We start from the raw sequence: 22088 nt of genomic DNA, 5'->3' as shown, positions 1-22088 counted from the left end.
ACAAAAATTGACAATTTCCGAGACCTGCCAATAGAGCCCCGCAGTGGGACCTGCAGGTCTTTGAGCTCTGCATCCACGGATTGAAAATCTTTACAAAACACTATTTATTTGGAACGTGCACAGACCGCGCCCTTGAGCTGTTTCCCGAACAATACATTGTATCAGTGATAAGGGCAGTTTGGGAAGTTCATGGAAAAATGAAATTAAAAGATACGTTTATTTTGATGCATAGATTTTTTGAAATGCCTAAATTTTTCTTAATACATATTTCCATGAACTTTCTGAAGCAATTCACCTGGCATTTACATTGTCCTAAATATAAGTAATGAACAGATGAGTTAAAGTATATAAGAGGATATGCATGTCTGTTGGCTCTGTCTTCAGACCAGAGACGGTATACCTAAGAAGCCGTTGAACTTGACTGGACAATAAGATGCTGGACTCTATGTTTGGTATATGCTTGCAATGGGGGAATCTCAACTGAACTTGAACTGTGGTTATGCAACAAGCTGGAGGAATCCACCATGGTGGGAGGGTTTGGGGAGGGGTGGGGAGAACCCAAGTACCTATGAAACTGTGTCACATAATACAATGTAATTAATGAACTAATAATAATAAATAAATTAAAAAAAAGAGGATATGCATGGAAGTAGACAGAACTATCCTAATGTACTCATAGAAGGGACTTCAGTGTCACAAATTTTGATGCCTGTGGGATGTGGGGAGGGATCTGGTACCAATCCCTCATGGATTACCTACTGATGACTATATATAGTTGGAGCATCCAAAAAAAAAAGTGGCAGAGATGAGATTGGATAGCAAGTGTCAGACTGTGGAGGATCTTTGGACTTTAGCTTTGTACCAAAGAGAACCCATCAAATACTGTAAGTACAAATGGAACAGGGCTTCTCCTTCTATCTCCCCCCTTACCACAGATACAAGAAAGGAAGAAAGGGGGTGGGACTTGGCGTAGTGGCCTAGTGGCAGATCCTCACCTTGAGCATGCCAGGATCCCATGTGGGCGCCGGTTCTAGTCCCCGTGGCCCCACTTCCCATTCAGTTCCCTGCTTGTGGCCTGGAAAAGCATTCGAAGACCGTCCGAGGCCTTGGGATCCTGCACCTACGTGGGAGACCTGGAGGAGGTTCCTAGTTCCTGGCTCCTGGCTTCAGATTGGCTGAGCTCTGGCCATTGCGATCACTTGGGGAGTGGATCATCGGGTGGAGGATCTTCCTCTCTGTATATTTGACTTTGCAATAAAAATAAAATAAATCTGAGAGAGAGAGAGAGAGAGAGAGAGAGAGAGAGAGAGAATGTAGAAACAATGGTTTCACCCACTTTCCTGTAGCCCTTGATCTTTTGTGCCCTAAGCAACTATGTGAAGATTATCAAAATAATAATAATAATAATAATAATAATAATAATAATAATAATAATATAAAGAAGACTGGGTATGGATAGAGACAATCAGATTGATATGAGAGATTTAAGAGGTAGAATTTGTAGTGATAAGGAAATTAAGAGAGAGGAGTCTACATTGATGATTGGATTTGGGAGCTGGGTACCTGGGCTGTACCACAAGCAACCACAACAGCAAAACACACAGACACACACATACATACATACGTGTACGCACGCACGCGCGCACACACACACTACACACACAATGTGATCCAAGAATGGAAACAAAATGTAGGGCTTGGTGCGATGGCTCAGTGGCTAAATCCTTGCCTTGCATGCACCGGGATCCCATATGGCTGCTAGTTCGTATCCACTTCCCATCCAACTCTCTGCTTGTCTGGGAAAGGAGTAGAGGATGGGCCAAACCTTGGAACCCTACACCCACATGGGAGACCTGGAAGAAGCTCCTGGTTCCTGACTTCGGATTGGCTCAGCTCTGGTCATTGCAGCCACTTGAGGAGCGAACCAGCAGATGGATCTTTCTTCTCATTTTCTCTTTAAATCTGCCTTTCCGATAAAAAATGAAAGATGAAAAAAAAAAAAAAAAGAAAATGTAGTTTCTGACACCTGAATGTACTTAGGCTTTGGAAATCAAGTAATCTGTTATTTGAGATCATTCAAGTGATGTGTTTTGGTGAGATTCCAAAGCTATGGTAGGCCAAAATGTGATCTTCTCCAACTATTCATATCCTAGTTTCTGGGACCCGTGAATAGTACTTCCTGTGGGGAGAAAAAAAGAGGTGTTGGTATAGCCTATATAGGTATGGGGGAGCTTCTCCCAGATCGAGTGGGCCTTAAATATCATCATGTGTGTAAGAGAGGGGCAGAGGGAGATTTAGCATACACAGAGGAGATGCCAGTTGGAAAATGGAACAGTTGGAGTTCAGAGCTGCTGGCCTTGAAGACTGGGATGGTGGGATCCCAAGCCACAGAATGCTGGCAGCCCCTGGAGCTGTCATTTCCTTAGCCTCCTGACGGAGCTGCTGCCCTGCTCACGATGCTTCACCTACTCCTGCTGATTCTAGACTTGTGGGTTCCAAGACTATGAGCAGAATGCATTTCTCTTGGTTTGAGCGGTGTGGTTTATGGTTGGCCATAGCAGGCACAGGAAACCAGTGCAGGAACTAGTATAGTTAAAAGGAATGTATGTGAATGACTTCGTCTCAGAGGATTTGTAGCATGAAAGGAAAAGAAAAAGAAAAACAAAACCAAGAGTGGAAACACCCATGCAACTACCACCTTCCAGAAATACATTATTTTGGATCCAGAGATTATTTCATAAACTGAATTTAAATATAATCTTGTAATTAGTGTGCTTTTAAATTGCTATTTTGATAGAATGTGAATAGTTTTCTTTGTCTTTTGTAGAAATTGTTGAACCATGTTGATAACATTTGGATGGATCTGCCTCGTGAATACTCGGTGTTGTTCAAGCAGCTCTTTGCTGTTACTTTGAGTGTTACTTTCTTTTCAGTTCGTTCCAATTAGGAGACAGTTTTCAAATCTCTGCTTCCAAAGATAGCTTGATTTTGTCTCTTGTTACCCATTGCATAGCTAGCACCTCATCACATCAGTGTAGTTCTTGAACTCCGTGTGGTCCTGCGGAGTCTTGGGAGACCAGTTGTATTTAAGTGGCACAGTTAGAGTGGGACTGCGTCTCAAGAAAGAATTGTTTCCTGTTGCTTCCTGTGGTGCGTCTCAGTGTTGAGAACATGTGTCATGTGGTCCACAGATGTTTCAGCTTGGTTTATTGACACACACCTCCGACCATCTCTTCTTTATTTTTTACATTTTATTATTATTATTACATTTTGTGATATAGTTCCATAGGCTCCTGGTATTTCTCTTATCCCAGCCCCAATTCCTCCCCCCCACCTAGTTCCTCTATATCATTACTAAAGTATAGTTCTTCATACACAGTCATATGTCCATCATTGCGGGCATGGACAATGGCAGAGAGTCCAGAATCCTATTGTCAAGATATAGTAAACAGTTTCATTATAAGTCCATCTTTGGAAGTAGAAATGCATACTACATTGTATCCTCACATCTGGATATGTTAGTCTTCATTTCACAGCTACTGTACATCCCCTCAAATGAAAAGTCATAATACAAAATCAACAGTTGAAAGAAAAATAGAAATTTACAATGCCATGAAGTTAAATAACATGTTACTAGATATGACAGTCTCCATTACACAGCTACTATACATCCCCTTAAATGAAGATCCACAAAACAAAATCAACATCAGGAAGAAAAAAGAAGTTAACAACACCAAGAAGTTAAATAACATGCTACTAAATGACTAATGTGTAGCTGAAGAAATGAAAATCAAGAACCTTCTTGAAGAATATGATGCTACTCTGTGATCTATGAGTCATTGAATGATTTAATCAGAAGAAAGTGTTATGAAGAGATAAAACTAACAGAAAACAACAAAACCCATGCGATATAGTTTCTGCTGATTTTTGTTGGTGAAGTGTGTCTCTTCTAGACAACAAATAGATGAGTTTTGTTTTTTAATCCAGTCTACTAATCTATGTCGTTTAATTGAGCGTAAGCCATTTACATTCAGGGTTAATATGTATGGGTGGTACTTTGGTCCTGTCATTGTAGGAATGGGTTGTTCATTGGTTTAGTCTTCTGTGGTCATTTTACTGGGATGTTCTTCCCATTTGCCTTTGGTTTTGTTTGGTGCTATTCCTCTTCTCTGTTGAAAGAATTGGGAAACAACATCCAGGAGGGGCACAGAACCCCCAACAGGCTTGACCAAGAGAGATCTTCACCAAGACACATGATCATCAAGCTCTCTTCAGTTGAACAGAAGGAAAAGATCCTTAAATGTGCATGTGAAAAAAATCAACTGACATATAAAGGAATGCCAATTAAGCTCACAGGAGATCTCTCACAGGAAACTCTACAGGCCAGAAGAGAATGGAGTGACATATTCCAGATTCTAAAAGAAAAAAATTATCGGCCTAGGATAACATATCCAGCAATGCTTTCTTTTGTCTTTGAAAATGAAATAAAGTTCTTCCACAGTAAAGAAAAGTTAAAAGAATTTGCCCCTTCCAAACCTGCCCCACCATCTCTCCTAATGAGACTGAACTGACATGAAGAATGTGTCACCTGGTCCCCTTTCGGAGTGCTGGCTTCTTAAAGAGTCACTGGAAATGAAAGGAAATGGAAAAACTTCTCTGAAAGTTCTCTCGCGGAAGGCATTTTAGGTAGCTGTGGAAAATGTTTTCATGGGCAGGTGGGGCTGGTGCGTGTGATCCCCAAAGGACACCCCAGACTGCCTGTGGGGACGGGTGGTGCTGGTGGAGCGCAGCCCTTGGCCGAGTTTGGATATGAATTTAGGGGCAAGAAGGAAATCGCTGCGGCCTGTGGAAGAGCCATTACCCGTGCACGGACTTCCTCGGCCTTTGCTTTCTTCCTGAGTGCGTGTGAACCACGCTGGAGAGTGGCTTGAACAAGTGTTGGTTATTAGCCAGCTTAGCGTCCTGCACTCCGTGGTGTGGCTTGCGTTGGCCACGCCCTTTGCCTTTGTTCATACACTCATTTTTGCTTGGCAAGAATGTGCTCCTCCTTTCTCTGTGACAGAAGATTCCAGACCAGAGAAGGTTGACGTGCTTGATTGTGTACTCGGAGAGGGCGCCTGCTCTTCCAGGAACGAGCGAGGACTGAGTGCACCTTCATGTGTGATTTGGAGAGGTGCATAGCAGGTGTTCTCTGTGCTATAAGAACTTAGGTTCTTACAGTGATTGTGGTCCTCCAAAGCTTGGTGCTATCCTAAAAATCTTACCCGTATAGAAATTAATTTCTTGTTTAGGGAGAAAGTGAATTAAATTATAACAAATCTAATTTAAATGAATTACAAATGTTGAATGATTTTTTATTTTTGATTGACAGAAAGTATGTGTGCTTGTGGGCTATGGTTTGACATTTCAGCATGTGTATGTAGTAAAATAATGAACACATCAGAGTAACTGGCTTACTATCGCTGCCAGCGTTTATAATTTCTTTGTATTGGGAACTTTCAAAATTCTGTACAACCAGTTTTGAAGTATCAGAGATAGTGGAATCATTGGTTACATCCTCCTCCAAACAAAATGCAGACACAAACCAACCAGGGAAGTTCACTGCTGTCAACCGTGTCATCGTGCTGTGCTGGGAGGCTTTAGAAGTCATTCTTGCTGTCCGGCTGCCCTGCTGCACCTGCTTAGCATCCATCGCTCCCTGCTTCAAACCCTTCTCAGGCTCTAGGAACACTGCTCTGTACTTGCTGAGATCAGCTGTTTAGCTTCCACGTGTAAGTGGGCACATGTGATATTTTTCTTTCTTTGCCTGGCTTCACTAGTTTTCATTCTCCATAGAATAGTGATTATCGGGGTGGGTGCTGTGGTGGGCATTTGACCCTGCAGCGAAGAGGCACTTGGGTGCCTGCTTCCCCTGTCTGAGTTGGAGTCCTGGCTCTGCGTCCAGTTCTAGAGAGGCGGCGGGTGTTGGGTCCCTGCCAGCCATGGAAGACTTGGATTGGGATTCCAGGCTTTGGCTTTAGTCTGACCTGGCCTAGTTGTTACAAGCATTTAGGGGAGTGAACCAGTAGATGGTTGATCTGTTTGTCTCAAGTTCTGGCTCTCTGTCTTTCAAATACATAAAAATAAATGCTTTTTAAAATGAATCAGTGTTGTTCCTCGTCAGTCTCTTTTTCATTACTGCGATGAAGCTGGGTATTTTCTAGAGAAGAGCCTTCCTTAGCTCATAGCTCTGAGGTACACACAGCATGGTGCTGGCTCTTGCCCGGCTCCGTTGATGTCCTGTGGAGGATGGCATCACAATTGTGGGAACTTCTGTAAGAGGAGGAAACCACATATGGCAAGGCAGGAAGGGGCCAGTAATCCCCCCGTTACCCACCGAGGACCAGCTTCCCAGCTTCCCAGCACACGAGCCCTTGAGGGACACCCTGCAACTGCATGCAAGTGGTAGGACCACTGTGCTCTCAGGAGTGGGATTCCCTGCCCCATCAATCTCACTCTGTCGTTGTGCGTTCCCCAAATCCTGATGTTAACACAGGTTTTATTTTTGGGAAATATTACCGGATTTGGGGAAAACTCAACATAATGCTTTTGAGATTCATCCAAGTTATTGTATTTATCAGTAAGTAGCTTAATAAGGTACAATAGTTTCTTCATTTTTATTGGCAAGTAATATTCAATTATATGAATGTAGCACAATTCATTCATCTTTTGAATAACAGGTTGTTTTCAGTTTTAAATTTGAATAATTATTTGAGGAGCTGCTATAAACACACTGTAGGATTTTGGAGTGGACAAATGTTTTAATTTTTGTAGAATAAATATTTATGAATGAGGTTGCAGGGTCGTACAATAGGTGTATGCGGAGTTTTCCAGAGCAGCTGTACTGCTTCACAGTCATCCAGCGGTGGGTGGGGTTACAGTTGGTCCACATCCTAATTAGCACTCGATTATGTCAGCATTTTTATGTTAGTCACTGTAGAGTGTGTGAGTGGTATTTTTAAAAGGCGACTATTTTTTTGTTTGTTTTAATTTCTATTTAAAGACAGAGATAGACACGGTCAGACAGAGATCTTCCAGCCACTGGTTAGTACTTTCAGTGCTGTCGGTGTTGGGGCTGGCTGGGCCAGGCTGGAGCTGGGGCTGGGAACTAGCTGAGGATTCCCTGGGTGGTAGCAGACCCAGCTGCTTGAGCCAGCATTGCTGCCTCCCAGGGAGTGTGGCACCAAAGTGGATGTGAGCATCTTAAAGCGCCCACCCCCAACGTTATTTATCAATATCCCGTGAAACTGATCTACCTGGCCTTTGACCGTGTTTCTCTGTTTAGATTTTACCCTGGTTGACGTGGGGGTTTACATATACACAGTGAACCTTTCATGTGCTGCTGGGTTTCACTGATCCACTTCTTTAAGTGAAGTAGAAATCATAGAGTTCCCTTGCTTTCCATTTTGATGTTTCAGCTGTTAAATGTAATATGGCCTTTATGGTTGGTTTTATAGATTTTGCTTTCACTCATCATAACAACAACAAAAAACCCTCGAGAATAGTCTGTTGTGTTTACCCAGAACTTGATCATTTTTGTAGCTTCTCCTTTATTCTAAATGTTCCAAAATTTTCTCGTCTCATTTCTGTTCTGTCTGAAGAACAGAGCAGCTCTTCGGTCAACATAACAGGCAGTGTCTGCCTTTATAAAGGATACAGTTTAGAGGAGTGATTTTTGTTTTTCCTCTTCTAAGCATTTTATTTATTTATTTACTTTCTAGTCTCTATGACTTTATAATCACTGCAGGTTTCTAATTTAAAGTAATTTTTCTCCTGTAAGTATGATCCTCACTTTTGTCTGAATGCTCTCATCCACAGCCAGAGTGTAACAGACCATCAAAACATAAGTGACCACAGGCCAGGGTCTTCCCTGAGCTCCAGACATGTGTTTTAAAGTACTTAATTTTAAAGCACTTAATTTGTCTCCCAACTTTGCTGGCCTGTGAAACTTAAGATACACTCCCACTGTTTGTAACTGAATTTCATGGCCAGCTATTCCCGAACAGCCATTCTTTATTTTCTCTGTCTCTTCAGCTGTATTCACGTAGTCTGCTAGCCCTTTGCAGTTCCATCTCTCAACTGGATCGGTCAGTTCTTCCTCTTTGCTTTGTCTCCATTGCTACCATCCTTTTCCAAAGCTACATGATGCCATTCCAGAATTTATATTTTTCCAATTTTTCTATATGTAGTATATTTTTTCACACAGCAGTGATCCTTCTCTCTCTCTCTCTTTTTGAAGTTTTATTTGTTTGCAAAGCAGAGTGACAGGACGGGAGAGAGAGATCCATGTACTGGATCAGTCCCTGGCTGAGCTGACACTAGCGCCAGGAAATCTGTCTGGTCTCCTGTGTGGGCCATTAGGAATCCAGCACTTGGGCTGTCACCTGCGGCCTCCCAGGAGGTTAGCAGGGAGCTGCGTGTCCCCGGGGACTCAGATACGGGCTGCTGGTTGGCGGCCACTTGCCTGCTGCCCCACAATGCCAGCCCCAGTCGTGATCTTTATAAAATGAACGTGGGACTAGTGACTTTCTGCTTGAAACAGTTCACTGTGTTTGCTTTGTGTTAGAATAGAATTCTAAATCCTGATGCAGACGGCTGTCTCTCTCGCGTTTTCTCTTGTTTCTCTCTGACTTCCTCAACAGCAGTGGCACTCTGCATCTCCTCTGTGTACCAGAGTGTTCCCAGGCTGTTTGCACGTGACATCTCTGTTTTCACTTCCGTTGGCTCAGAGCTTTCCTTTGGTCGGGCCTTTTTTAGATACCACTTTCATTAAAATGGAATACTTCTTGCCTCAATCTGTTACAAAAGAGTTTTACAAAAAGTGATAAAATTACTCTTATCTCTCTTGATTCTTTTTTTAAAAGTTCTTTTTAAAAATAAAGATGATGATATTCATATTGATACTGTGTTTATTATTTTAATTAATAAGTGTTGGTATGGGAGTGCCTTGTGGTATAGAGTTAAGTTACTGTTTGCGAGACTGGCATCACAGATGGGGTGCCGCGTCATCCAGCACTCTGCTTCTAATCCAGTCGCTTCTTATGTGTAAAGCAGTGGAGGTGGCTCAGATGCTTGGGCACCCGTCACCGGAGTGGGAGACAAGGGATGGATTCCTGGTTCTTGGCTTTGGGCTGCTCCTGTTCTGGCTGATGGGGCCAATCTGGGCTGACCTAGGAGACTGAAGGCTTTTCTTCCTCATTCCTTCTTGCTCTGCTTTTTAGATGTATAAATACATTTTGAAAAAAAAAACCCAACTATTGTTAGAATTTCTCAGTTTAATTCTTTCAAGTAAAGTTAAATAATGATAAATATAGACCACTTTAACAGAAGGTCTTTGGAAATCCCTTTAACTTTTTATTATGATCAGATACACAGAGCACCAACTTTACCATTGTAACATTTTTAGGTCTACGATCTATAGCATTAAATATGCATTCACAATGTTGTACAACCATCAATTGCAGAACTAAGTTTCTAGTATTAGAAAATTCTAGATATTTCATATAAGTGGAATTATTCTATTTGTGTATTTCACTTAGCATTTTCAAGGCCTTTCTATGTTGTGATATGTGAGTGTAACAAAATTTCCATCCTTTTAATGCCTGAGAACATTACATCCCAGGTCTCTACTACATTCCAGTTATTTCTCTTTTTACAGTTATGTGAGAACAATTAAGATATAATTATTGGTCATTTAGATCAGCAGATTTATTGATTAAACAGTGACTCTTAGGATATAGAATCTGCATGTGGATGTGATGTGAAGTGTGGAGATCCTTTCCCAGAAAATACTTTGTGGTTCAGAGAAGGAGAAATTCAACTTCACATTGGAGATTGAGTCATTAAATGAGTCAACTTTTAGTCATTCACCTAATTTTTCTTATACTTTTGATGGTACTGGTTTTATAATGTTTAAGGAATGTGTAAATTTTGTTTTTAATTGATAAAAAATCGTCCACACCAAAGTCATTCTTTTTCTAATAAGAATTAAGATTATAATTTTATATTTCAGCTTTATTGAAGACTGTTTTTGTTCTACTGTTCTTAATTTAACCCTGTTTTTATTGACTGCAAACAGTGGCTGGTAAATAGTAGAAGCTTCATCAGTGTTTACCGACTCAGTGAATAGTCTCAGCTTTATGGCTACAAACACCGGTGCCATTTTGTTTTTTAGATTACACCACCAAGAGCCTCCATTGTTTGTAATTTCACTAGTTTAACTCATGAAGTATCTTTGTTACAGGTTTATACTGTTACTTTTATTTAGATTTGAGAAGTAGGTAGAAAAATAGCTGTCCTGCTCCCTTCCACAGCAGCCTGCAGTGGGGGGCCCAGGTGGATGGGAGCCGCGGGGGCGCCCCGGTGGAGGGATGCTGAGGGGGCCCAGGTGGAGGGATGCTGAGGGGGCCCAGGTGGAGGGATGCTGAGGGGGCCCCGGGTGGAGGGATGCTGAGGGGGGCGCCCCGGGTGGACGAAGCCGTGGCCGGGAACTCGGGTCAGGGCACCCGCCTGAGCCAGCAGCACTGTTGCCAGTCGGATTAGGCAGCAGCCGGGCTCAGGGGCCGGAGCCGCACATGGAGCCGGGCACTCCTGTGTGTGAGGTGGGCATCAGGACAGCTGGGCTCAACACCTTCCCAGAGGATTTTGATTTCAGAAGTTTTTGTGATTGTGCTGGGTTCTGAAATTTTATGATTAAGCTATGGCGCCAGAATATTAATGAAAGAAGTTATTCCCTGACGTCTGTCTGTGCCTATGAATCACATGGTAACTGTTGCTCTGCCTTTGGCTTTGTGGTTTCTTGAATTTGTTTAGGTGATGTCAAAGATGACACTGTGCTGGGCGTTTTCCTCTGTTATAGTGACTGTTCTGTTGTATACAGGTCTTCTCCAAGGAAACTTTCTCTATAGTCACATTGTCCTCTCCTTGGGAATCAGTCTCCTTTCTGTACTGATCCTTAAATAGTCTTGTTTAAGCTGTTGTGTGTGTGCTTATTTTATTTACGTGTGTTTAAAACATATGTCCAGAGCTTTGGAAGTCACTCCATTCAGTCTTTTGCCTCACCACAGTGGCCCTTAGGCTGGTCTCCACCCACTCTGGGAGTGGTGAGTGCTCACCCTCTCATTGGCCCCTCTGGCCGCAGCGCGTGAGTCAGTGCCACCTGCAGGTGCTGTGGCCGTCAGACAGTGGAGTCCTCGGCTTCCTTGTGCTTCTGGGCGGAGTGATGGTGCTCGGGACGGTTCTGCTTCCACCTAATCCTCACGGCAGAGAGCAGGAGGCAGCGCCGCGCTGCCTGTGCAGCGGAGCCGCGGAAGCTGGGCTCCCTGGCGGGGCAGGTATGGCTCGCAGAGCGCAGTCAGGGGAAGGGGCTGACCACCATAGAGCAAGCCTGAAAGGCGACCTCAAAAAATTCATCTTGTCGGGTGTTGTTGTTATTTTTGGTCACTGGAGGGTTATATGCTTTGTTTCTGGCATTTTGTGGTTAAGTCTCAATAAATACTTACCAAACTGAAGAATGTGTATGTCAGGAACAGTGTCCGGGTTAAGCTTTTCACATTAATCAATATGGATCTGAAGCTGTGTTGGGAATTATAGGCTAATTTAGCCAACCACTTTATACAATTTTTAAAAGGTGAAAACTTATAAATATCTTGAGGAATATACAGCAGAATAAAATGGAGTTTTGGCAAGATAAGTTTATGAAGTACTTGAAAATGCCTGAAGTGTAAATTTTATCTTTTCTTCAGCTACTATATGATGAACCTCTAATCAGACTGACAAATTCTTGAATGACTAGCTGGCAAAAAGTGTTTTCATTCCATTCTGATCAACTATGTTAACATAACTTAAAATTAAAAGTAATTTAAAAATAAAATAAGTGAAAGTGTTTTCTAATAAAATGAAACATTAAGTTCAGAAATTATCTCAGAATTTGAAATTAACTTCTTATTTTAGACTTGTTTAGTATTAATGATTGATTGTATAAGCTGCTATATTTGTTTCTGCTTTTTCTGTTTTATCCTGCAAAGGTAAGAGTAATGCTATCTTTTATAGTTGTCATAATGTATCTGTGCTACCTAGGTCCTTTCACGAAGTAAAAGCAGAGTGTTATTTTCTAGTCTTGAATCTGTGGCCGAGCTCTATGACAACAGTTAATGGAAGATTAGTTAACTTGCTATCTCAGTTACCTAATATGTAATAGTCGCTTCATAATGTTCAAAAATAAAACATTCCCAGCCTACACTTGCAGGATTCGGGCGGCTGCAGTACATCGGAGTCATCCCGTCTGTCTTTGACAAGGAAAGAGGTCTAGACTGGACTCATTGGGGAACATGGGAACATTTATTTGCTATTCCCATGGGCTTTTGTCTAATTTTATGTTTGTTTTTATTTCTTGGCTTAGTCTTTTCCATTTAGTTCTTTAACTCTTCATGAGTCAATACTTGTTCATTTTTGGCCTCAGAAAAATGTTTTTTTTTTTTTTTTCTTTTGAAAAAGTTTTCTTTTTGTTAGTGCTGCCGGGTAGGATGGTGTTTAAGTGGATATCCTGTGCAGACAGCTTGTACAGGAAACTGACCCTTAGCTGTGTGAGAACACAGGGTTGAGTGGGAAGAAAGCTGGAAGGAAGGATGTTGAAATCTTTTGACTTCATCAAAAAGACGGTAAAATTAGGAATGGGAGTTGAGGACAGAAGATTTTCAGGTTGTGATTCCATTAATACTTTAGTCTCAAAAATTACTTTTGTCCCATTTTTATGTCTTTGTGTATATTTGAGAAATAAATAGCACTGTTTGGCCTAAAAGTGTCTTTTAAACTCCCATACAGTTATTCTGTATATCTGATTCTGTTTTCTCTTTTCATCAAGTGCCATGGTTTTTTAAGCAGTTGGCTTGCTTTCAGCAGCCCTGTGTTGGGACAGGAGTTCTTTCCAGTGCAGTTGAACATTCATCACTATGTCCTTGCATACTGAGTCACGAGTAAGACTTCTTGTCCTTTAAGTGTTTGTTCAGTTTCGACCTTGCCTGCTTCCATAGTTTTGCCTTAGCTTCTGCCTCACAGCGCCCTGTGAGTGTGGCAGTCTGGTTTTTGGTGAGAACCTCTGCAGTGTCAGCACCAATCTGGTGCCTCTGTGTAGTGAACAAAACAGGCAATGATCCTAATCTTCTGAAAACATACATTTTACGTACTACACATGAACATGATAAAAGTATACAATATATTTGGGAATAAGAGCTTGGGAGATATATAAATCAAGAAAGGGGAAATGAGGGTGTTGTGAGGAATGGATGTATTTTTAAATAAGCTGGTCATGTTGGGTGGCCAGGCTTGGTACAGGTTCCTGTCTACACACAGGAAGGAATCTAAAGGCGAGCCGGGAAGCAAGGTTTACGTGCTGTGAAAGTAGCCATTCCGGAGGGAGTGCTGGGCAACTTAGGAGAAAGAGCTGTGAGCACCCTTCTGTCCTTCTGTTCTGTCTGGAGGGGTAGGAGGTACTGTCAGGGACAGGTCTTCATAGGATAGTCAGAGAGCTGGAGTTTGACTAAGCACTAACCATTTCCTTGACCATTTTTGGAAATCTCAGAAGTGTCATTGTATCAGGCGCGTCATGGGAGTGGGAATGCCAGCCATGGTAATTTTATTATAATGACATTACAACGACCTGAAGGACATTCCAGGGACACCGCTTGGTGCTGTGTTACAACAGCTTTCTAGTAGGCACTGGTTCTAGTTGCAGAGTTGTAATTTCTGCTACATGGAGGGGAAGGAATTGACGATGCATATGTGGAAAGGAGGCGTGGCTGGCGGAACTGGGTACTCTGTGGGCTGGCCTTCACAGGAGCCAGTCATGGGGCTGTCCTGCGGTCAGCTGGGGCTGCTCTGAAGGCTGTGTGGGGCAGTGCTGTCAAACTTCAGCTCTTCTCACTTAGAGAATGCCAAACGGAGAGGGATTTATTTGAGTGAAATTCCATGGGTTGTAGCGTCCATGTACAAGCAAAAGCCAGGAAGCCAAGAAACCAATGGCCAGATTGAGGCTAGGAGAGGAGGAGCGGATGAATTACGGAGAGCAGATTCTGAAGGGCCTGGAAGGATTTCAGGATTTTGATGGGTACTGTAAAATATGAAGCATCACAGTATTTCGAACAAGGGAGCAACACAGTCTGGATACAAACCGTAGGGAGCAGGTATGGAGGATTGAAATCAGTGGTCAAGTGAAACACGCTAGGTGGAATATAATGGAAAATGGATAGGTTCTAAAAAGATTAACTTTTATTTGTCTTCAGAGAGAGGGAGAGAGAACACTCTCTCACTGGGTCACTCTGTAGATGCACAACATCTGGGTCTGGTCTAGGTTAGGCCAAGGCTGAGATAACGGTCTAGGATCCCAGGTGGTGGCAGGAACTTAATTATTTGAACAGTTGCTGCTGCCTGCCAGGGCCTGCATTAGGAGCGGGGAGGCAGGAGCCAGACCCAGATATCAGACTCAGGTACTCGATGTGGGATGCTTTAACTGATAGGCTAAATGTCCACCCCTGATTAGGGTTCTGAAGGCAGTGCCAACAGGATTTCTGAGTAGAGTGACTGGCTATATAAATGCAAGAACAGAGTCATGACTGAATCCAATTTTTTTTTAAAGATTTATTTATTTTTATTGGGAAGGCAGATTTGCAGAGAAAAGGAGAGACAAAGATCTTCCATCTGCTAGTTCACTCCTCGAGTGGCTACAGTGGCTGGAGCTAGTCTGATCCAAAGCCAGGAACCAGGAACTTTCTCTGGGTCTCCCATATGGGTGCAGGGTCCGTTCTGTATTGCTTTTCCAGGCCACAAGCAGGGAGCTGGCTGGGAAGTGGAGCTGCTGGAATTAGAACCAGTGCCCATATGGGGTCCTCGCACATGCAAGGTGAGACCTTCAGCCACTAAGCTGTGCTGGGCTCTGAATCTAACTTTTTTTTTTTTTAAGATTTATTTATTTAGAAGGATTGAGGTCTGCTAGCCATTAGTTTACTCTCCAGAATACCACAGGGGTTGGGGCTGGACCAAACCAGAGCCAGGAGCTGGGCAGTCCAACCAGGTCTGTTAGGAGGGTGGCCAGGACCCAAGCATTGGAGTGATCTTCCACTGCTCTTGCAGGCACAGCAGCAGAAGGCTGACTCGGAATTGGAGTGGCTAGGACTTGAACCTTATGTGCATGTGGGTTGTGGTGATGTCACAGGCAGTGGCTTAACCTGTTGAACCACGACACCAGCTCAGAATCTTTCCATTTTAGTAAAGGATGGGCAATTTGTAGCCTAAGGGACATTTGCAAGTTTAGATCATTTTTTCATTAGGATGAGAAGTTCCTTTTTTTGAAATGAAGAGTGACAGAGGTGAAAGAAATGTGATCAAAAAAGCTAAACCAATTCTAAAGCTGTTAGAATTACAGATTTTACCCACAACAAGCATTTCTGCTTGTATCATGGGGACAGTTAAAAAGTCAATCTTGGGGCCCGGCGGTGTGGCCTAGCGGCTAAAGTCCTCACCTTGAAAGCCCCGGGATCCCATATGGGCGCCGGTTCTAATCCCGGCAGCTCCACTTCCCATCCAGCTCCCTGCTTGTGGCCTGGGAAAGCAGTTGAGGACGGCCCAATGCATTGGGACCCTGCACCCGCGTGGGAGACCCGGAAGAGGTTCCTGGTTCCCGGCTTTGGATCGGCGTGCACCGGCCCGTTGCGGCTCACTTGGGGAGTGAAACATCGGACGGAAGATCTTCCTCTCTGTCTCTTCCTCTGTGTATATCTGGCTGTAATAAAATGAATAAATCTTTAAAAAAAAAAGTCAATCTTTAAATATTTCATTATTGTGATTTTTAAGAGTAAGATTGGGCCCAGTGTGATAGCTCAACTGGCTAATCCTCTACCTCTGGGTGCCAGGATCCTATACGGGCATCAGTTTGTGTCCCAGGAAAGCAGTGGAGGATAGCCCCCAAAACGAAGATTATATCATTGTTTGTTGGCACATATTATCATATATTCATTTAGCTAACAGTTGAATACATATTAAGTGACTCAACAGAACCAAATCTCGTAAACTTCTTACTCCCAGGGAGCACATTCTACACTTTCAGAAGCAGTTCCAGTAAGTGGCTGCCAAATATAGAGACAAGGATGGGGGATCAGCATAGTGAGCGGTCTGCTGGGGAGGGCACAGTGCGGCCAGGCAGGGGACGTCTCCCAGGGGAGCTGAGTGCTACAGGATGTGAAAAGTGGTGGCTTGAGACCACAAGCACCCACCTCAGAGGACTGAGCTGTGTGAACCAAGGTCTGAAGGTTGGAAGCTGCATGGACAGTGTCCAAGTTTGCAATTGGAGGGGTGGGCTGGTCCCAGACCCCATCATAGAAGGCCTTAGCATCATGCTAAGGAGATTTAAGTGTGGTGATGAACTATTGAAGGGGCTCAAGAGTGACATGGTCAAATTTTTGTCTTACATAGATGACCTTGCCAGCTGTGTGGAGGATGGATTTGAGGGGGACAAGACTGGAGGCAGGAGTCCAGGTGAGAGATGTTGGGGTTCTGCACTAAGGCCCTGGCAGTGGCGATGGAGAAGAGGGAATGGACGTGAGATGAAATACAGACACAGATGCTCCTCTGCTCTCTGTCTGTCTCTGTATCCACTAGAACGATGAATGCCTAAATCAGGGCCAACTCATTCTGTGATCTCTTCCCTGCCTGCTTTGTTGTGTTTTATTAGGCTCAGGATACACAGAGCCTGTTTGCTCATTCTTCGTGTCTGCACAGGCTGGACAGTGCTGGCCCGCTTCGGCGCTGTCAGGATGTGCTAGCAGTTGTAATACTGTCTGTGTACTGAATTCGGATGACTTTTCAGCCGTTGAACTCATTGTGAATTCCTTTCCCTTTTTGTGTCTTTCAGAAGCTTTGCATCGCCCCTATGGTTGTGATGTTGACCCCCAGGCACTGAACGAAGCCATCAGGTGGAGCTCGAAGGAGAGCTTGCTCGGAGCCACTGAGAGTGACCCTAATCTCTTTGTTGCACTTTATGATTTTGTAGCAAGTGGTGATAACACACTCAGCATCACCAAAGGTGAGGTGTCTGCGTGGTACCTCTCCGTCCACATTGGTAGTTGAAGGATACGGAGCCTCTTCCGGCTTCTGCCACTGGCTAAAATTAAGTAGGTGATTAAGGGCTCTTTGTTCATTATCGTTTTCACCTGTGTATGTTGTAATGCCCTGTGAAGTGTAATTCCAATTTTTAGGGTTCATTAAGGACAAAATGAAAACATACACTTGAGAAACACGCTTTAACACGTACGTCAATTGCCCTATTCTCAGTACTGTGTGTTGTATGCCAGAAGGGTTGGATTCCAGTTCTGACTGGGCTGTAGCTTCCTAAGTTATGCTGCCAGACCCCGATGCTACTGGAAAGTGTGGCCTGTGGCCTGTGCCCAGAATAATTTCATAGTGGTCCTTGGTGAGATTAAGAGTGCGCCCTCAGATTGGAAGCCAAGCACAGTGCTAAGGGCAGTGGTTATTTCTGAGTTCAGCTAACATGTTCATATTTGGAGCAAGATGTTCTGCTTGAAGATGGTGAGCGGGTGTTTTGCCTTGTGGCACAAGCTTCTCGTTGGGTTCCAGCCTTCATTCTCAATGACCTGTGTGCTGTGCTTGTTAACCCCTGTTCACAAAAGGAATAGTATGAAGGGTTTTTATTATTATCTCAACAAAGTTGTACTGATTCAGTAGTAAATTCTTAGACAAAGGAGGCTCGAGGACACGACCAGATAAAATCATACTTCTGTTTCTTGAAAACAAGCAAACAAACAAAGCAAAACTTTTATGGGAAGAAATAGAACCATGAAAGGATTTTCATTGTGGGCATGAATTCTTGCTTTCTACGTAAGCTTATTCTTGCATCTTGAATTTATGAAAGACCCTTACAGAGAAAAAAAAACTGTATTCTAGGATAATTGTTAGCTAAATGAAAGGGTAACTTCAGTGAATGTTTGTCATATAAATGCTTTGTACTTGGTTCTTTGTTTTTGTTTTTGTTTTTTGATGCTTTGTACTTACAAGGTTCAGAATGTCATATTCAAAGGTAAGTTGATATTCCAGATTAAGGAGACAGATTTCCCTCCTCAAATAATACTTAGCTATAATTGAATTTTTTAAAAATTTGTTTTCATTTGAAAGGCAGAGAGCCAGATGAAAGTCTTCCGTTTGCTCATTGACTCCTCTAATACCTGCTACGAGCAGGGCTGATCCTGGCTCCGACCAGGAGCTGGGAATTCGTTCTAGGTCCTCTGTGTGTGGTTGGGACCCAGGCACTTGAGCCATTCCCCGCCGCCTTTCCAAGGTCTGGATTAGGAAGTGAGTCAGATGTGGTGATAAGGCTTGAGCCAGGCACCTTCCTGTAGGATGTGGACATGCCAGTGGCAGCCTAGCTCCTGCACCAAATGCCACTCATTCATAGTGTCATATACATCAGTTTTCAAAATCCAGGCAGGTCAAATGCAGAAATTCTTCAGCTTAAATTTCTCAAATGGAGTCATCCTTGTGGCCTAGAGTTGGACACGATTGTTTGTGTACTCGCTGCGAAGGTTTTGCATAAGGAAACATCAAAGTGCATCGTCTCCTGTCAGTCTTTACATACAGATTTTGGCAGTGTTGAGGACAGGATGGTGATCATGTGTGTGTTGGGTTTGTAAGGGTTATGCTTATACAGCCGAGAGAAAAGTCTAAGGTTTAAGGATAAAATAGAATTTCGGAGAAATTTTGTATTGTATTGTAGTCTTTGTTAACATAGAATCTATTTTACCTTTCCTGACACTTCAGTGGAGAATCTGTGAAGTGATGACTCAGAACATTCTTCCCTAGGTGTAATTTTCTTGTCAGCATTTTCTGAGATAGCTCAGTTGCCATGGCAACGCGGATGCAGAAAGTCCTGGGGAGCCTTGGCTCCCAGTTAGAGCAGCCCCAGTGTACAGCTCCGGCACGCGGCTCTCATTCTGTGGCCAACAGGGTTTCTCTCAAAGCCCACAGAATGCTAACGTTGTGTGTCGGGTTCTTCCTAACAGGAATTGATATCATGCTGAGGCTGTTTTATTATTTTTAAAGATACTATATTTTAAAAAAAGAAAACACTAGTACTTATTTTAGTACCTTCTTTGAAGCTGGAATTTTGTTTGATTTTAAGAAAACGAATTCTCCCTGGGATTCCTGTCCAGATAGGATCAGTGTTGCTAGCACTGGCGGCCATGCCCAGTCAGCTTCCACAGTTGCCAGAACCTTCTGGACTAGAAGGCAAGTAAACCAGCCACTGAGGTGGTTGACTATGCTAATTAACGGCCTGCCGTGATCGACTCTCTTAAGGAAGGCAGCAGTGTAGGAGAGAATGTATAATTACCTGGTACTTAATCCTCGCCTCTAGTTCTTGTGGATCACTGATGAAAAGCCACAGAGCAACACTGTGTTCTTCAGGTTTTCTGGCAAGGTCCTGTCTTGTTTCTCTCAGTGTGGTTGGTATCTCCACACTTGCCTGATCCGTCACCGCCCCAGACACACTGTCGTCTGTGTGCAGGTCCTGAGTGATTCCTGTATACGCGTATGTACACACGCACACACTGCTGTGCTCTTAAATCCACTTGTTTCAGGTGGGAGTTAGAGCCTAGCAGGAACTTACCTGGTGGCAAACATTTTTGTAGACTGTTGGCAAAAGCTAGGTGATTACCAGACCACTGAGTTTTTCCTCAGTAGCCTTTACCTGATGACTTCCAGGCCATGTGTCTTTTTATTGATCTAGCTTCCCTTCTGCTTTCTTGGCGCAGAGGAAATCAGCATGAGCTCTGTACAAAGGCTTGCATTATGATTATTATTTTATTTTAAAGCCCTGCATTTCTTAATAATCAGAGCCTTAAGGCACTACAAAGGTTCTTTAACATTTATCACTAATGGTACCTCTTTCACCGTCCATGTTTTGCTAAATGAGCCTTTAGCCCATGCTTTAAGTATGGGCGTAAGAGGTATGTTAAAGTCTAAATAGGATGTGTTCAACTTCAATAGAGAAATCAAGCTCTGCTACAAAGATCCACTGAGGGGCTTGGGTTTGGGGGAGTTCCAATTTTAAGAGTCAGCTTCTGTTTCCACACCAGTTTTACAGGAATGAGTAGGAGTGATTCATTCTTCATGGGGAGTAGGGCGGAAATTGGAAACTGTTAACTCTTAACACTTGAGTGTGGAAAAATCTTGTGTTTGGAAGTTCTCACTGCTGATCCTCCTACTCCCATGCCCTGCTCTGCCCTCAGTGATCGTGTTCTTGTGGTTTGTTTGCTTGTTTGTTAATGTAGATGATATTACTGCTTTGGTGCCAAATGAAATTAGCTGGTACACCTGTCTTATCCCTAAATCTTTGCTTGTGATCAGCATTGAACTATTTACATGTAAAATATACTCTTTGATTAACTATTTTGAAGGAAAGTGAATTTTATGTTTCTTTAAAAAGTGAACATTGTATCGCTTTCAGCCATTTGAGTAATCTTTCTTTGCACTCCATTTTATTACTATATACTTTCCTAAGGACCGTTTTTAGATGGTGTGCTGTGTTAGTCAGCTTTTGTCACAGATATTGAAATACTAAGAAAAGAAGTGTATATTTTGGCTCACAGTTCTGAAAGTTCAAGTCCCTGAAAGCATGTCGTCATTGGTTTGGCATCAGGATGGTGCTGATGCTGGCAGAGTCCTGAGGTAACCCAGAGCATCGTGACGAGCGGTACAGCTGTGGCTGCATAGTCTTTTATAAAGCAGCTAGTTTTAATTATAGGGATTCCACCCTCAGGATCCAACTCAGTCACTTCCAAATGCCCGTGACAGCCAGGTCAGGCCAGGAGCCAGGAACTCCATCCTGGTTTCCCATGTGGTTGGCAGGGACTCACATACTTAATATAGTCAACTCAAGTATTTATATAATGCTGTCTTCCTAGGCGTATTAGTAGGGAGCTGGATTGAAAGCAGGGCAGCCAGGGCTGTCACTGGCACTCCTATATGTGATACCGGCATCCAAGCTGTCCTTGAGGCTGCTGTGCCAGGATGCTACCCCAACAACAAATTCAGTTACGTTTTTGCCATCTTAGTATCATTAATATAAGTGCTTGGGGGCCAGACCTTCCACATTCAAGCTAATATCAGCCACAACATGTATAAACCTTTAAAAATATGTTGAGCCATTTCTCACTATGGTTTTGTAGTTTAGGTTCTAATTAAAGAGATTTCTCAGGGTATAGTGAACAGTCAAGTTTGGTTTTTTGTTTATATCATTTCAAACAGCTTTTAGCATAAAATTTACATGTTTATTTTTCAACAAATTTAAAGTTTGATAGAATACTGCTTCACTGTGAAAGGAAATCTTAACAACCTTCGTTCTGTGTTTTCACTGCCAGGTGAAAAGTTACGAGTCCTCGGTTACAACCAGAATGGCGAGTGGAGTGAAGTCCGTTCTAAGAATGGACAGGGTTGGGTACCAAGCAACTACATCACTCCTGTGAACAGCTTGGAGAAACATTCCTGGTACCATGGCCCGGTGTCCCGCAGCGCGGCCGAGTACCTGCTCAGCAGTCTCATCAACGGCAGCTTCCTGGTGCGAGAAAGCGAGAGCAGCCCTGGGCAGCTGTCCATCTCGCTCAGGTACGAGGGCCGTGTGTACCACTACAGGATCAATACCAGCACAGACGGCAAGGTAAGCTTGGCCAGGACTCATGGCCAGCTGGGGGCTGGCTGCTCTGTGGACACTCAGAATAACCAAAGTGGCTCTAGATTTGACATGAAACAAGCATTGGCAGCCTTAGGAGTTGAGTCTGTTTGGCATGTTAGACAAACCTTACTGTGTTCTAAAGAATATGGTAATGGAAAATTTTTTTGCCTTATTTTAATTTTGTTGATGATCTTTACATAGTTGATTAGGGCGCAGAGGGTCAAGGGCAAGAGGAAAGTGGGTAAGACCATTGTTTTCACATCCTCTTTTTCCCTTTCTGTGTCTGGGGAAAGGGGAAAGATAAGGAGAAAAGCCA

General features: G+C 43.2%; 1 protein-coding gene across 4 annotated transcripts in view; it reads left to right on the top strand.

The window, feature by feature from the left end:
- The window catches only part of ABL2 (ABL proto-oncogene 2, non-receptor tyrosine kinase), a 106913-nt gene that overhangs the window by 62831 nt on the left and 21994 nt on the right, over window positions 1–22088 (top strand). For 2 of the 4 annotated variants that reach the window (XM_058660729.1, XM_058660727.1), the window contains exons 1-4: window positions 11258–11372; window positions 16504–16566; window positions 16943–17113; window positions 21462–21757. In XM_058660729.1, the coding sequence (XP_058516712.1) occupies window positions 11261–11372; window positions 16504–16566; window positions 16943–17113; window positions 21462–21757 (642 nt within the window). In that variant the 5' untranslated portion in view covers window positions 11258–11260. Of the gene's footprint in view, window positions 1–11257; window positions 11373–16503; window positions 16567–16942; window positions 17114–21461; window positions 21758–22088 lie in introns of those variants that run through there. The other 2 variants (XM_058660728.1, XM_058660726.1) reach the window with 1 other exon arrangement.

This window comes from Ochotona princeps, chromosome 2 (genome assembly GCF_030435755.1).
Source record: "Ochotona princeps isolate mOchPri1 chromosome 2, mOchPri1.hap1, whole genome shotgun sequence".
NCBI classification, from domain to species: domain Eukaryota; kingdom Metazoa; phylum Chordata; class Mammalia; order Lagomorpha; family Ochotonidae; genus Ochotona; species Ochotona princeps.
This window is presented reverse-complemented; position numbering and strand designations above follow the sequence as displayed.